At 30.3% G+C, this 16,623-nt stretch overlaps 1 protein-coding gene across 1 annotated transcript; it reads right to left on the bottom strand.

The window, feature by feature from the left end:
* Window positions 1-1,970: 1,970 nt before the first annotated feature.
* On the bottom strand, window positions 1,971-14,781 carry LOC134695760 (zeta-sarcoglycan-like). Its single transcript, XM_063557173.1, has 8 exons — window positions 14,649-14,781; window positions 10,599-10,828; window positions 8,763-8,864; window positions 8,182-8,269; window positions 6,570-6,689; window positions 5,568-5,640; window positions 4,703-4,823; window positions 1,971-3,602 (listed from the first exon to the last, which is right to left on the bottom strand). The coding sequence occupies exons 2-8, from the start codon at window positions 10,803-10,805 to the stop codon at window positions 3,432-3,434; spliced, it is 882 nt and encodes a 293-aa protein (XP_063413243.1). The 5' UTR covers window positions 10,806-10,828; window positions 14,649-14,781; the 3' UTR covers window positions 1,971-3,431.
* Window positions 14,782-16,623: the final 1,842 nt, after the last annotated feature.

Consider the following 16,623-nt stretch of genomic DNA (forward strand, 5'->3'; position numbering starts at 1 on the left):
AAATTAAATGGAGAATGTGTCTATGGGCCATAAATGCATCTTTTATAAATATGCATGAAAAAACTTTCCATTTATAAAGGGGCATATAAACTCCAGAACAGTAAAATGGTTTTATAATATTTGGTTGAGGCAAACTAAAGTTAGAAGACAGAAATAAAATATTCAGCAATTTTCAAGTTTATAAAGGGGCATAACTTATGAAAGGTAAAAGTCATGCCACCCAATTCAAACTTCAATGAGTTGTAATTTGTGGTAAAAACCATTGTGTATAAGTTTTTTATCATTTGATAGAGTCAAACAAAAGTTAGAGAACAGAAACCAATTTTGGGAATGTTCAGTACAGTCAGACATACATTTGTAATACTTGAGCCCCCTCAGCTACATCAGGGGCATAAAAATAGGATCAGGAAAAAATTTAAAGGTGGGAAAAAAATAAAATAAAAGAAGTAGGATTTCGGAAATCATTATCCCTGTGTCACACCATTAAGGTAATCCAACCAGACATGTGAATGAGTTCAATTGTTTACAATTGGTTAAAGTTTTGTTTATGCAAAAATAGTTAGAGTAAAAATAATTCTTTTTTTCATGTTTAATTCAGTAAAGGTTCTATTGTACAGTATATAAATTATTGATAATCTTATCAATTGTTATGGACATTTAAAACAAATATAATATAACACACATAGCACACTAATCAATGCATTAAAATTGTTTACTGAGGCCAAAATAAAATATAACTCGGTTTCTGTACCTTGTGTAACCATTTCATCAAGCATTCTTGAACCAAGAAAATTTGAGAAATTAAAAGTTTTTAAGAAAAAAATATTTAAAAATGTATTATGTGTTGGCCTAGCTACAACCATAAGACTTCACAAAGTGTTTCTTTCAATGATTGTTATAAAAACAATAATCCATAAAATGCAAGTATATGATAGGAAACAAAAATAAAAAGAATAATATCAATTCGGTATTAAAGACATTTGAATAAAATAAATAATTCTATTTGTAAATATAAAATAATAATGATAACAAAAACGTTAAAGTTAATGTATATAAGATTTCTTTTTCGGATATTCAGCAGTCATATGTAGCTATTATATTTTCATAATTTAAAATATAATATAAAGTAACATTTAGAAAATGACATTAATCTATAATGTTAAATAAGGACAATAAATATTTCATAGCACCATCAGGAAATATATAAATGATATATGTTCTAAATTAATGCATTATTTTTTTTGTAATATACAATTTCACATGAGGTCAACCCTTTATTCATTCATAAAAAAAGGTTGTTTGCACCAAAGAAAAGTATTTAAACGAAATAAAGTTTTTACATTTAGGTAATTTTTACCCTCAGGATTATGACTGAGCATTATTTTCTGCTAAAAAAAAGTTTGAAGTTATAATTATCTAGTATGCGAAATTTAGATTATTTCATTTAAAGGGCTGTTCCAGAAAATACTATGCCCCCATGCCCCACAGAAGACAATTTAAAAAAAATTATGTGGATGGTTGTATAATATTTGAAATACAAAATGCAAAGGGAGTGTTTTTTTGTTTTGTTTTTTATTTCTGTAGATGGTGGCAGTTAAAAATGTTCCATCACTGGAAGGGTCTTAGTATTTTCTGGAACAACCCTAATTGCCTATTGTCAGCCCACCAATAGACCTCAAATTGCACAGAAATGCATTAAAAGGATACAATAAGTATGCTTACAAACAGTATGGAAGGAAACTGATAATGGTCATGTCATTTAGTTCATATAGATATAACCAGTTCTGTTAGGAGGTAGTTAGAGGGTATAGGGGTTCAAGTTAGTGTGGGACCATTCATTTCTTTTAGAAAGAGAACCACTGATATTCAAATTGTAAAGGCAAGTACATCCATTCTTTATATGGGATCAATGATTTTTCTAAGGAGGGCCATCATTTGAAAATATAAATGGTTATGGACCTTTTTTTTCAAGGCAAATTTGAAACATAGCAATCCCAATTTTTTTTCTTCTCAATAATGCTTATAAACTAAATGCAAGTAATCATCTTTGATATGTAGCATACATTAAACCATTTCAAATACATTATTTAATAGGACCAATCAGCACCGAACATTTTAATATTTTATTGTTCATTATATTCAAAATTAATATTTCCTATAGTATCATTTCCTGCATGACAGATACAGAACAACTAAAACACAGACTTATATGTATAAAATTGTTAAAGCTTACATAAATCATTTCCTAGCAAAATAATAAATACTTACTAAAGTACTGTATAATTGTACAAAAATAAAATGTCTATGACCAAATGAAAATCTAAAATTTATTCAGTATTAAAAAAAACATGCTACAAATAAACAACATTAAAAATACAACCTATCTTCCATGTCTTTCCTTGGACGGAATAATAATAATATCATAATTTATGAATAAATATAAAGATATGAAAATGTTTTAAAAATATGTCACTGTCTTATACTTAACTCATTTCAATAAATTGACAATGCTAAGATTAAATTCAATATGTTGCTTAAAAAATCTTTTGAAAATATATATATATATTGATTAATTTAAAAAAAAAAAAATTATTTCTCCCTAAATATTCAATAACTAATTTAAGAGATACTTAATTGAAGCTGTAGATTGAGTAAATTGTTAACAGCTAAAAGTGCAATAAAACTTTGATTAATTTAAAAAAAGAAAAAATATATCGGTGGGGAAAAATAAGTCTTGGATATGACTGTCACTGTAACATGTGTAACATCATGACGTATAAAAATACAAAGTTTGTTTAAAAATTGCAGTATTTTCTATATTATTTCTATATTATCTTGACTTTTCAATTTTACAGCAATATCAAGTTTGCATGCTGCCAAGTATTCTACATTAACTAGACAGTGAGGTAATTGATAATTAAAGCATATAAATATTCATGTCACTTTACAAACATATATAAATATAAAAATTAAGTAATATTTTTGATACATAAATTTCTAAATCAATCTTAGAAATTAAATTAATTAAAATAAAATATATATAAAATATTAATTGATTGAAAGTATTTCAGGGTTATTCTTCAGGTTTATAGTGATTTTTTTTTACTAGAATGAAACATCCATTAAAAAGTTTAAAATAACAAATCCAAGGAAAAAGTTCTAAACATTCATGAAACCCAAAATCTATTCAGTTTTAATGTTGAGTGTCCTCAAATCTAAATTTAACTCATTACTTGTATATAAAGGAGAAAATAAGATGCTCTCCTTTCTTAGTCTCCAAAAAGAAAATTGGTAGTAAAATGATTGTCCTTCCTCTTGATAAACAGTTTCAAGAAAACATTGCTACTGATTTCTAAGAGTTATTTACCAAATATCATTAATAACATGTCAATCTATGTGAGAAACAATTTCAGTGGGAAATATTTCCATTATTACTGACAGATTGTTTCGGTTGCTTTACAGTCCAAGTTAGGTTTGGATAAAAACAATCGTCCACTCTCACAAATACATAACTCATAAACCTTTCCAATGTATGGAGTCCCACTCTGTGGACTGCTTACTCTTGGCTTCTTGATATAATAGTCTTTTGCCTGTAAGTACATCTACAAAAACAAACACTTCAGAAATGAAAAAACAAGGACAAGTAATCTGATTGGATGACAGCAAGCGTAAAATTCTCTATCTCCTTGTCTGTAACTAAGGAAGCCGACAACTTGAATTTCGAAATAATTTGACATGTTATTTCTACAATAATAAACAAAACACTCACTTGTTGCGCCTAAAAAACTTCTTTTTATCAAATTTTATTACATTCTGAAGAGGCACAGAAAATGTCTGGTGTTTATGTTTGACGCCGGAAGCATACATATGACGTCACCTAGTGTAGGGACCAAAGAAGATAACATTTTTTCGCAGAATTTTCTATTATGAAGATTTTACTCTGAAATAATGATTGAAATTTAATTATAAACTTTTTTTGTTTTGGAATAGAGATAACTGTATTGTATTTGAAGCTTTTCAGACGTTCATCGGTAGCTTTACTGTCGCAAATACCCGTTTACCTGTCTCCGCTCCGCGTCGCCAGGTAAACTAAATTTGCGACAGTAAAACTACTGATGGACGTCCTTAAATCTTCAAATACAACACAGTTATCTCTATCCTAATCATATTGTTTGGTTGTTGTTAAAACATAGTTATAACTCATTACACTGCTAAAATCAGGGCCCCATGTTTGGACTTATCTTTGTATATATGCAATGCCTAAATTTGTAAATTAATACCTATACTATTGTATACTGAAGAAAGAAAATTGTCAATGAAACATTGATTTATACATAGATGAGTTCATATTGCTAAAATAGGTTGAAAATGCGTGGATGTACTGTAATTTTGTTCTAACAATTTTCCAATGATTTTAACAAAATAAGTTTCTAAAGCAATTTATTAACCAGATTTATGAGATAAAGAAGTAAATCAAAACTTCTTTAACAAAATATAAATCCTTGCTTATTTGTCAAACATTTATTGTCTTGTATAAATAAATTATCGTTAAAAAAGTTCACAAAACTAAGTTGGTTTACAGTTACTTCATTCTAATTTAACACTTTCTTATAAAGAAAACTTGGAGTTATTCACCCAAACATTATTTAAACTAATATTTTGATGGCAATGAAAACCCAGATGATTACAAAATACTACTCACATGTTTATTGGCAATCAGGCTGAGTTGGTTAGCACTTTTAATGAGTATTTTACCAGCTGGAGCTGTCACATATACTCCTTCGTCACCCACTACTCTCAATTGAGTACTTATAGCTTCTACTCTAAAATAAATAAATAAGAAGATGTGGTATAATTGCTAATACGACAACTCTCCACAAGAAAACAAATGACATAGCAGTAACTTAAGTCATTAATCAAATCATTATCTTAACCTCAACTATGTAGAAATAAGCAAACACAAATATTGGTGTAAGCAGAATTCTTTACTTTTTTTCGTTGTATACACTTTGTTCTGTCAACTAAATACTTCATAGAATTTTATAACTCTGAATTCAATATTCTAATTGGTTTCTACACAAATATAAGTATACACATATGTAATAGGATATTGTATCTAAACCAAGACTGCTCTGACATCTGACAGCCTCTTTTAGGACTTGCTTGGCTATGTGGCATCAGAGCACAATCCATATAAAAACATGGAAATTGACAACCAAGACTATGGATGGCAAATTTCTGATTCAAAATCATTTATCTTTTCAATATCTTATTCAATTTTCTCAACTAGCATGTACCTTTTATGCACTAAATACCTATAGCACACACAAAGGCTTTATTTACAGAGAGCAAATTGATCATTTTTTTAAAATTAAATCACAAAAATACTAAAGTTGAGGATAATTCTAATCATGCTAATGGCAAAATCATAAGCTCAAACACATCAAACAAATGAATAACAACTGTCATATTTCTGACTTAGCACAGGCATTTTCTTAGGTAGAAAATAGTGGATTAAACCTGGTTTTATCTAGCTTAACCTCTCATTTGTTTAATAGATTAGTTACCTTAATGGTTCTGACACAGGTCCTCTAACATTAGGTGTGGCTATAGATCCTGTAAAATTTACTTTGGATGAACCTAAATATACAAAAAGAAAAAAATATCAGTGATTATCATTAATTAAGTTTAGATTTAAAGTGTCCTTCTATCATAAACATTTTGTTAATGTTCTTCATCAGAAGTAATATTATTTCATTCATAAACAATAAAGCTAAATTGGGAAGGTGTAAAAGCAACGTACAAAAGAAATATATACTGGTACACTTTGAATATTTCAGGTAAAGGTGATGTTCAATGATATTTGTGTGTAACAGAAATCAAAGGGGGATAATTGTACATTTACATATTCAATATCTCCTCTTGCACTTATACATATAGTCCCTGAAAACATGAACCTATAATTGCTAGCTCAATTGATCTTTGGTGAATAGTTGTCTCATTGTCAAACATACAACATTTCCTTATTTTATATTGAATCTGCTCCTACAACTTAATTTTCTTATTTCAACATTTTAGATTTCTGACAGTGAAAAAAAAATTAACCAAAATGAAAACAAAACATGGAAAGAAATTATTCTAATGTGTAGTGAAAACATTTAAAATGTTGCCAAACTTTAACTTAGTTGAAAGAACATAAAATCAAAGAAATATAACATATTATAATCATTATTTGTCAATTTGTGAAAATTTGCAATTTACTAGAGAATCAAATATCAATTCTGATGTCAATCCTGCCAAGATTAGCAAGTATATAATTTATTACACTTCATTAAATTTTTTACATGTGTAAGGTGTGTGCAAAAATAAATAATTTCAAGTTGTCTAGACAATAAGTTTTGCATAACAATGATTCAATGACCTTGGTTCTCAAGTAATTTCTAGTTTAATTACTACTCTGCAAAAAAAAAATCATAAACTTTCCAAAATTCAGATGAAAACTTTTTTCAAATAGTTCTTAATTCTATAATACTTATTGACAGATTTGAATGTTTTTAATGTATCCATACCTGTGAAAGTGACATCCATATTACCAAACTTGACTCCATTGTTTGACACACTGAGTTTTGTCTGACCCTTACTGTTTTTGATCTCAAATAATTCACATCTTGAGGATACAGTCTTGTTTGCTGAAAACACAGTTATTACATGGTTTGAAACTTGATAATAATCCAGAAACCTTTTGATTAAATATTAAACATATTATTGAAATAAAAATATATGGAGCATTTAAAAAATTGTCAAATTATTCGTGCACCTATTCTAAAATTAGTATCCGAAAGAAAATGTAGTTTTAAATGCTTAAATAAAAGTTTGTAGAGTGTATTATACCGTATTTATTCTATTAAAAGCCCTCTTGTAATTAACGCCCCCCCCCCCCTACCGAAAATAGTGTGTTTAGAACTTTTGACTTCTAATAAACACCCCCATTTTGTAGTTAATGTTATTGTTTTTTCAGTGACAAGGGCTATCTATCATAGTCTGATTCTGTAGCCTCATTGAGGTCAGAATCAATTTCACCCGCACTCTCGCTAACTTCCATGGCTTCTTAGCCGTAAGCTGAAACGCTAGCCAACATTTCCTCATCCATTTGGACATCTTCCACGTCGAACCCCTCGAAAGGATCATTATCATCATCATGGTCATTTTAAAATAAATGATCTTCGCTTCCGTCCAACTCATTCGAGATCCCACACTATTTTCGTATAAATTCTGGAGTGATAGAATCCCATGCTTTTTTAATCCAACTGAGAATTGCGGACTTTGAAGGGGCTGGGCCATCTATTGCCACCTTTGGTTCTCTCAACAGGTCCATTAAATAACCATTCGTCATACATTTCCGATAAATATGATTTAAATGGCCTATTCCAACAATCATCAGCTGGTTGTAATTTTGACATTAACGATAAACGCTATTTATAGATTATGGAGACAATAAGAAACACGTGTATGTTACTATAGTCTGTTTCAACAAAATTCAGGTAAAGGTCAATGAAGTAAGGTACGAAATTCCTTTCTCTAATTGACGCCCCCCTTTCGAAAATTGTCTTCGCCCCCATGGCGTTTATTAGAATAAATATGGTATGCATAATTTATGATCAACACACATGATAACTTGAAATAACTATATGCAACTCAGTCTGGATTTAACAAATATTTATTTCCCCTTTAAAATAAAATAACAAAATGCAACAAAAAGATAACTGAGGATTTATCTGACAATAGTTTTCTTAAATTATATTGTTTAAACAAGTACTCTTATATTTCTTACTATAAGAAACATTTATTTTTAGATTTTTTGTTCCATACTTATCATTTGTAGGTCAAGTTTTGGTTTCAAAACGATTAAATGTTTAAAAAGGAGTTAACAAACAACTTCTTAAACATTATACTTGTATCTGGCCTTGGTTAGTCTTGTATTATTTTAATTTTAGTTTCTTGTGTACAATTTGGAAATTAGTATGGCGTTCATTATCACTGGCCAGCTAAAGGACGCCTCCGGGTGCGGGAATTTCTCGCTACATTGAAGACCTGTTGGTGACCTTCTGCTGTTGTTTTTTATTTGGTCGGTTTGTTGTCTCTTTGACACATTCCCCATTTCCATTCTCAATATTATCTCACCTATAACAAAGTTATTAGTGACATTATTATCTTCATTTCTGGCTCTGATATGTACACCTCGGCTTGAATCAATCTTCAATGCTGTACTCTGGAAAAAACACAACTTCTACTTACTAATATGAATAAAATGCATATGTATAAATGTTAAGTTTTGAGGTTGTAGTTCTTAGTTAGATTTAATTGTTCTTAACTCGAAATATAAACATCATCAACTGATTTAAATCATATCTGACTTTTTCTGCAGAATTTCGTTTTTCAATCTCATGAAAAAAAGAAAAAAAAATGAAATGTATTTCATAAGTATGTAAAAATAAAAGAAGAAACATCAAATCGGAATGTAAGTTATTTACTTATTTCTTTACTAGCAAATTTCTCTTGCTTGTCTGAGGACATATATAGTTAGCATCATTTTAATTTCTTCTACACATATAGTCCCAAATATTGACAGTGTATAACTTGCTTTTTTCATTCTCTTTCCAAATATCTACATGTGTATCTTTATATTTCATGAAAAGAAATTTGTTGCCTGCTTTCTATTTCTCTTAAATTTTTTCACAGGAAGTTTTCTGACAATAATTTACCTGAAGTGACTGAATCTTTTCTGTATATAAAGAATCTAGGAATTCTACCCGTCCTTCTGTTCTCATACCATCTTCGGTGAACTTAACATTATTTATCCCATCCTGAAGGTCAAACCAATGAAATCATATTTAATTTACTATTGAGGATTCATTTATTTTTGTGAGTATCAATTTTTGTAGATTAGGGAAAACTTCCATGTTCCTGGATATTTATTTGTGTGGTTTAGCCGAAGTCTGCAAACAAGCCTGAAGAAATTTGGTCATTCGTTGAACATTTAATTTCGTGGTTCAACTGTACCCAGGAATCCATGGAGCATGAAAATTGGTATTCAATTAATAATAATGAATCCACAGTATTGTTGCTTTGTAAGTGTTTATATACCAATAATTCTTTATCTTTCAATCATCATCTGTTTATTCAAAATCATATTATATGAAATTCAATTATTTATTTCAAAATCTGAACAATTATATTATCAAAAAGAGAAAAAATGTATCATGGAAACATGTAATTGAATAAACATTTGATTGCAAGTATTAAGTAGAGAGAAGGATTCGTTTGTTGTTTTTTGGCTAGCTTTATATTGATTCAGTGTTTAAATACATTACTTATGTTATCATGGTCTGACATGTGTCTGTTCATATGTATTATTTAAACGATACACTTTGCAACATGTTCATGTGCCTGTTCCAAGTAAAGAAATGTGTGATTGGTTGTCTGTCCTTACATCTCATTTTTTATTTTGGCATTTCAGGTGTTATAGCAGATCTTTCAGTCTATCAGTCAGAGATATAACTCTATAGGGTTATTACAGAAAATAACTTGTGTGTTTTATTACAGATACTTTTCTTTAAATTTTCTAAATCTGCAATAACATATGTTTGTTATTTGTAAAATTATTTAATCTATAGTGGACTCCAGGGAACTCTTGAGACGTTGCGCAGAAACTAAATGCATAGCCTTGATAATTAATTTTAAATTGAATTAATACATTTTTGATTAACCATGGTTAATCAATGAGACAAGGCTGTTAAGGGATTAACTGAGCTGTGATAACAAGGCTTAGTTATTAAAGGAATGTAACTTATTATATAAAACACTTGGGAATTACTAAGAAACTTGCGCAGAACCTCATTACATGCTCTGATCATTATTTCTCACAATAAATTTAAATACATTGTAATTAAGCATGATTTATGTCTGAGCAAATGCTTTGAAGTGATATAGAGAATCCGTGATAACACCCTTTAGTTATTACAGGCATATTTTTTCTGTAATAACATATAGGTGTACTATTCAAAATTGGAATACTATGAACTGTTGAATCTTCAAATAGTTTAGTATACATATAAAGACAATAGTAATATCAATAGAACTTGTATACATTTTAACTAAACTTATTATTATTATTATATTGTCCCTTTGAAACATGTAACATACATATGTTATCACAGTTCTTTGATTTTTTAGTCCACAATAACAAATGTATGTTATTTTCCTGTAATAACCCTAGTATAGAGTTATATCCCTGACTGTCTATTATAATTTATGATTTAGAGCACTACAATTTGTATTAACATTTTCTTTTTTTAAAGACTTATATTGACCTTTGTGTGATGTTTTGATGTTTGTGTTTTTTAAAGTTCTGTTAAATTAATGTATATCCATTGCCAACATCCTCTTTTTTTACATATAAAATACTTGCATGAATTGTACAACAAAAACTTCTTTTGATTAGACTGATGATTTTATATAAATTATACATTAATCCACTATACACAGGTTGAATTACTAAGATCAATTGATGTAACTATAACTATAGCAATATACCATACCCAATTGAAATTAAGTACTCTCAGCATCCAAACAAGCAATGCAAGGTTTAATACAGTCAGGATAACCAACAGTAATATGAATCCATAGAGACATCTCTTTCTCCATCCATAAATTCCAACTGGTTGTAGTTTATCATCTATCAGTTCTTCATCTCTGTCGGCATGGTTACTGTTATCATTTGATGTCCTGCTTCTTCCTTTGCCCATCTTCACTTCATTTTGGAGTAAACCTTTGAAAAGAAAATTTTGAATACCAAAAGAAAGGAAAATAAAATTTCCTTTTCGAATGTGTAACTAAAGTAAACACTGTTTGCAGTTATGACAGCATACAACAAACAAATGACAAATTACATGTGATTCAGATGATACAGGTGCACAAGTATCCAGGTGTAATGATAAGTCGTTATACTAAGGCTATTTTTTTCTTATTTTTTCTGTAGACTTAGCTTTAATTTTTTATAACCATGCATTGGCAAGCTTGATAACTCCTAATTGTTTGTCAGTAACTAAATGTACAATGATGTCCCATACGGAACCTTCTGACCTTGTTTGTTTACATTAAAATTTCAATGGCGTCAAAATCACGTGATGTCAATTCGTTATATCAAATCAAATTGCTCTACTGTCAATAAGGGGATTTTTCAGTCTACGGCAATTACGTTATTTCTTTCTGGGATATTGCTCCAAAATAGTTTGCAATAGTTCTGGGTTTTATTCAACAGGAAAACTCTTTTTTTGCCATCCCTTTTGACATCAAGGGAATTTTGTATGAATATTTACCTACAGTCATGATGGTCAGAATATCGATCTTTTTATAATGACTAAAAAGAAAATTCTATGAAAAATAAATGTAAATTGTTTCTTAATAACCAACTCTATATGCCTGTTCAAAATTATGGCATGGACATCGTTTTTTCATATAGTTTTCCTTTCATTTTGGTTGGGCTTTTTTTGCGGGGAAAATCGAGAAAGAGGTAAGGAGCATGTCATTTTTAAATTCCTAAAAATACGATTTGCTTGACCTGAATTGCCTGCCACAAGATTGATGACGCTGAATGGAATGTACACAAAGAAATGGAGGCCGGAAATGGGATTTTGTGAAGTTCTAGAATGTTTTTAAATATTCGGAAGTTGGTTGGGATTGAAACGGGCATTAGAAAATTGGCATTTTTTGGGGTACTTATAAAGTGAGAAACGGAATCGAAACGAAACGAAACGAAATATAACGAAACGAAACGAAATACAACGAAACGCAACGAAATACAACGAAACGAAACGAAACGAAATGAAAAAATGAAGAAACGAAACGAAATGGAAAATGAAGAAACGAAATACAACGAAATAAACGAAATAGGCCTATATAAAATATATCTTTTTCATTGTTATAGGAGGTTAGGATTTTGATTTTAAACAGAAAATGTTGTATTAGTGCGAATGAGACAACTCTTATCCAAGCCACAGTGTAGTTTAACTTAGCAATTATAGGTTAGAGTACGGCCTTTCAATACGAACTCATGAACAATCACCGAACAAGATATAAAGGGTCAAAAATGATCAATGTAAAACTATTTAAACAGGAAACCAACGCTATAATTAAGATGTGGTTTGAGTGCAAATGAGACAACTCTCCATCCAAGTCGCAATGCATTTTAAGTTAACAGTTCAATGAGCATCGACTTGAACACAGAGTCTTTGCTAACACTAAACAGCAAGCTACATATAAAGTCCCCAAAATTGCCATTGAATACAAACTTTAAACAAGTAAATCAAAATATAGAAAACGAGAAACCCCTATGAACCACACCAACCACTGAACAACAGGTTACTGACAGTAGTATTGAATATGCATCTGGTTTAAACAGTTTAACAGGCTCGCCAACCTTCAACCTAACCTTAGACAGAAGTTAAACATTATAAAATAAAAAGACGCTATAAAATATTAACTCTATGAAAAAGACGCGATTTAAACAATATCAACACTTCAGAATATGTATGATCCGCGACACAATACAATATATACAAAACGAGAAACAGAAAACACATATGAACTACAACAACCACATGAACAACAGGCTCCTAAATAATCCAGGACAGGTGCATGCATACAAAATATACACAATTAAGTATCTTGTAAAATCTGCATGCACGTCAGTGTTAAGTTTTCGTGGTCAAATCCATATCGCCTATATTTTAAGCATTAGGTGCACTATATTTGCTGTATTCAAATAACAGGTATCATCTGACTTGGACCTCATTTCTATAGTTCATTATAAGGGGTGTACTTTATCAATAATTTGGTTTATATGATGCTAATAAGATGAAAATTGCCGTTTAAAAAATGTCATCTGACCTTGACCTGATTTTCATGGTTCATTGGTCAAAGTCCAATTTTTGTCATGTCACTGAGTTTGTTTCAGAGATACTTTAAGCAATTGTTCTACTAGATTTCAGGGAAAGGAATGATTTTGTACATACAAAAAAGATGTGGTGAGATTGGCAATAAGACAACAAGAGACCCAATGACACAGTTATTAACAAATATAGGTCACTGTACGGCCTTCAACAATGAACAAAGACCATACCTCATAGTCAGCTATAAAAGCCCCGAAATAATAAATGTAAAACAATTCAAACGAATCCACCCGCCCTTTAGAGTAGTCTAGTCTGATGAACAGAACGTTGTCTATATGTCGGACTAAACTACACTCAAAAGTAATGATTTCATGGTTCAGTTTGAAAGCAACTTAACCAAAGATATTGGTTTAATCCACACACAAGTCCGAATTGCTGTCAGTAAGATGTTTCAATATTGAGATAATCAGCTTGCAACACGATGTAGATATTTGTTAATCACTTAAAACATGGTGGACTCTTTCTGACCATCTAGGTATGTTGATTTTCTTTCTCATCGACGTCAGCAGCAGATCCAGTCATTTTCAAAAGATTGAAGGGGTCTCCAACCCAGGAGAAAATCATTCCAAATTTAAATCTCCATTCAAATTCATGTTTGGTAAAAAAGGGAGTAACACAGAACGTTCACCTCAGATCTCTTTTTCAGTTCAATTTAGGTTTCGTTATGGCTACTCGTCAGCCGTTAGCATTTCACATTTTTAATGTCTTGTCAAATACAACTTCGCCAATTCAAACTTAGGGAGATACCATTTGATTTTTATGGGCTAGCTGGATGAATTTTTTTGTCCTGCATTTTATTTAGTTGTAATCTCTGTCCTACCTTTTTATTTTTCACTATATTTGGTCCTGCTTTTTTTATATAAATTTATCCCGTTTTTTTTGCCCAGTTGCTCATCCTGCCTTCTTTTTTACTAAACAATCATGTCTTGCCTTTTTTATACTCAAATCCCTGTCGTGCAGGTTTTTTTTTTTATTTCATCATAGCCCTCCCCCCCACTCAAAAAAAAAATCAAATGGTAGCCCCCTTAACTTGGACTCGGAACCTCGGAACTTGGAATAAAAAAAAACCAATTAATTACACCACCTTTTTAAAATCAAAATCCTAACCTCCTATAACAATGTAAAAGATATATTATATATAGGCCTATTTCGTTTATTTCGTTGTATTTCGTTTCTTCATTTTCCATTTCGTTTCGTTTCTTCATTTTTTCATTTCGTTTCGTTTCGTTATATTTCGTTTCGTTTCGTTGTATTTCGTTTCGTTTCGTTATATTTCGTTTCGTTTCGATTCCGTTTCTCACTTTATAAGTACCCCATTTTTTGGCAATAATTGAGAACAACAATAAAAACTTACCTTTAGAAATGTTTTTTTATTCAAAAGTGCAGAAAAAACGTATTTTGCACTGTTTATCTACGCCAGAAGTACCGTAGTGACATCAATGCGGAGATTCCCCGTGTGTTAAGTTCAAACACAAATACCTAACGAACTGACAAGATGAACGATCTTAGACTACAGTAGGATATCATTGTTATAAATGATTTAATAAAAACAATTGACTTATTTCTCTCAGATTTTGTCATTAAACGTCAACGCAAATGGGACAAAAACTATTAATTAATTCGTTTTTGATAACTTACAAAGGATTACAAAGCTCGAAAGTTTTTCAACTTTTTCTTCTCAGTTTCAGCAGCCCAAATGCGTTTAGTAACCTGTACGTTCATTGGTTCAAAATTACTTTTTACTTGTATTGTATCTTCCTCCATTGTATGGAGCACTTCACCATAAAAATGAAAGTTAATCGAGGGACGATGTAGGCAATTTCGGCCACTCTGTCAAATCGGCCTCAGTTGGTTCGGACTAACGGCCAGTTCGGCCATATTTTATATAAAGTAATTTTGGCTTTAAGAATCAGAAAGATAAAAAAAAAATACAATTAATCATTCATTTATATTTATTCAATTTTAATTCAATTTAATTCTAAGTTTTATTGCCATATAAACTTAACAGTTTGTGACATATTTATTGATAAATAGGTGTTTTGATTTGAGAATGTTATAAAAAGATATACTTATAATGTTAATTTTTGATAAAACTTATTTTATAACATGAATATTATTGAAACGTGATACATGATTTAACAAGATATAATAATTAATAAAGAGTGAAAAAGTTTTTTTCTTCTTTTCAGAGATGCAGAGACATATAAAACATCATATTTTTATTCCAATGCATTTTTTTCTTCATTTAAATGGTATATATTTCTTCATTTAAATGCATTATCTTTTATTCAAATGGTATATTTCTTCATTTAAATGCTATATTTTTTTTTATTTTAAATGCTTTTTTATTTTATTCAAATGCATTTTTTTTTTTATTCAATTGGCTTAACTTTTCATTTTTATGCAATATTTTTTATTCAATAGGCATAGTAGTTTTTTTTAGCTCACCTGACCAAAGGGCCAAGTAAGCGGAGGCTTTTCCCATCACTTGGCGTCCGTCGTCGTTAACTTTTACAAAAATATTTTCCTCTGAAACTACTGGGCTAAATTTAACCAGTCGTCGTTAACTTTTACAAAAATCTTTTCCTCTGAAACGACTGGGCCAAATTTAACCAAATTTGGCCACAATCATCACTAGGGTATCTAGTTTAAAAATGTGTCCGGTGACCGGGCGACCAATTGTTAATAAGGATAAGATCTATCTGCCCTGACTTGAAATTTTCAGATGAATCAGACAACCGGTTGTTGGGTTGCTGTCCCAGAATTGGTAATGATAAGGAAAGTTTGCCGTTTTCGGTTATTATCTTGAATACGATTATAGATAGAAATACACTGTAAACAGCAATAATGTTCAGCAAAGTAAGATCTACAAATAAAACAACAGTACCAAAATGGTCAGTTGATCCCTTAAGGAGTTATTGCCCATCATAGTCAATTTTTAACAATTTTCACTAATTTGGTAAATTTTTGTAAATTTTTACATCTAAAGGTCCAAGTTTATTGTACATAGAAAAAATTGTAAGTACCAAGAATGTTCAGTAAAGAAAGATCTATAAACACATCACCATCAGCAAAACACAATTTTGTCATGAATCCATATGTGTCCTATATGTTTAATATCCACATAGACCAAGGTGCGCAACATAGGCTCTTTATAGCCTTTAGGTTTTGATATGTAATCTTGCACAATGGGAAATCCTTTGACTTCACAAGATCAAATATGCAACAACGTTCAACTTTGTTATTGTTATCAAAAACGCCCCCAATAAAAACTCTTTTTAAAGAATATCCCCTACAGTCTATACATTGAAATAAAAAAAAACAACATAAAAATATACCCCCTCCCTTTCCCCAGATACAGATACATGTAATCATGACGTACTCTGATGTTATAATCATTTTTTACTTCTCTTGATCCTCACAGACGTGGCAGGATCGAAGGCAAACATAAAAAAGAATAAAAAGCCTTCCAGGACGTTATAATTATTTTGACTAAACCATATAGAAAAAAAACTAATTACGAGGGCAGAATCAGAGACCCACAAGAAGAGATTTGAGCTGCGAATCCGATTCTTTATTAATAAACTCGGACAATTCGGGATAATTTGGAACC

The sequence above is a fragment of the Mytilus trossulus genome, chromosome 14, assembly GCF_036588685.1.
Source record: "Mytilus trossulus isolate FHL-02 chromosome 14, PNRI_Mtr1.1.1.hap1, whole genome shotgun sequence".
Lineage (NCBI taxonomy): Eukaryota > Metazoa > Mollusca > Bivalvia > Mytilida > Mytilidae > Mytilus > Mytilus trossulus.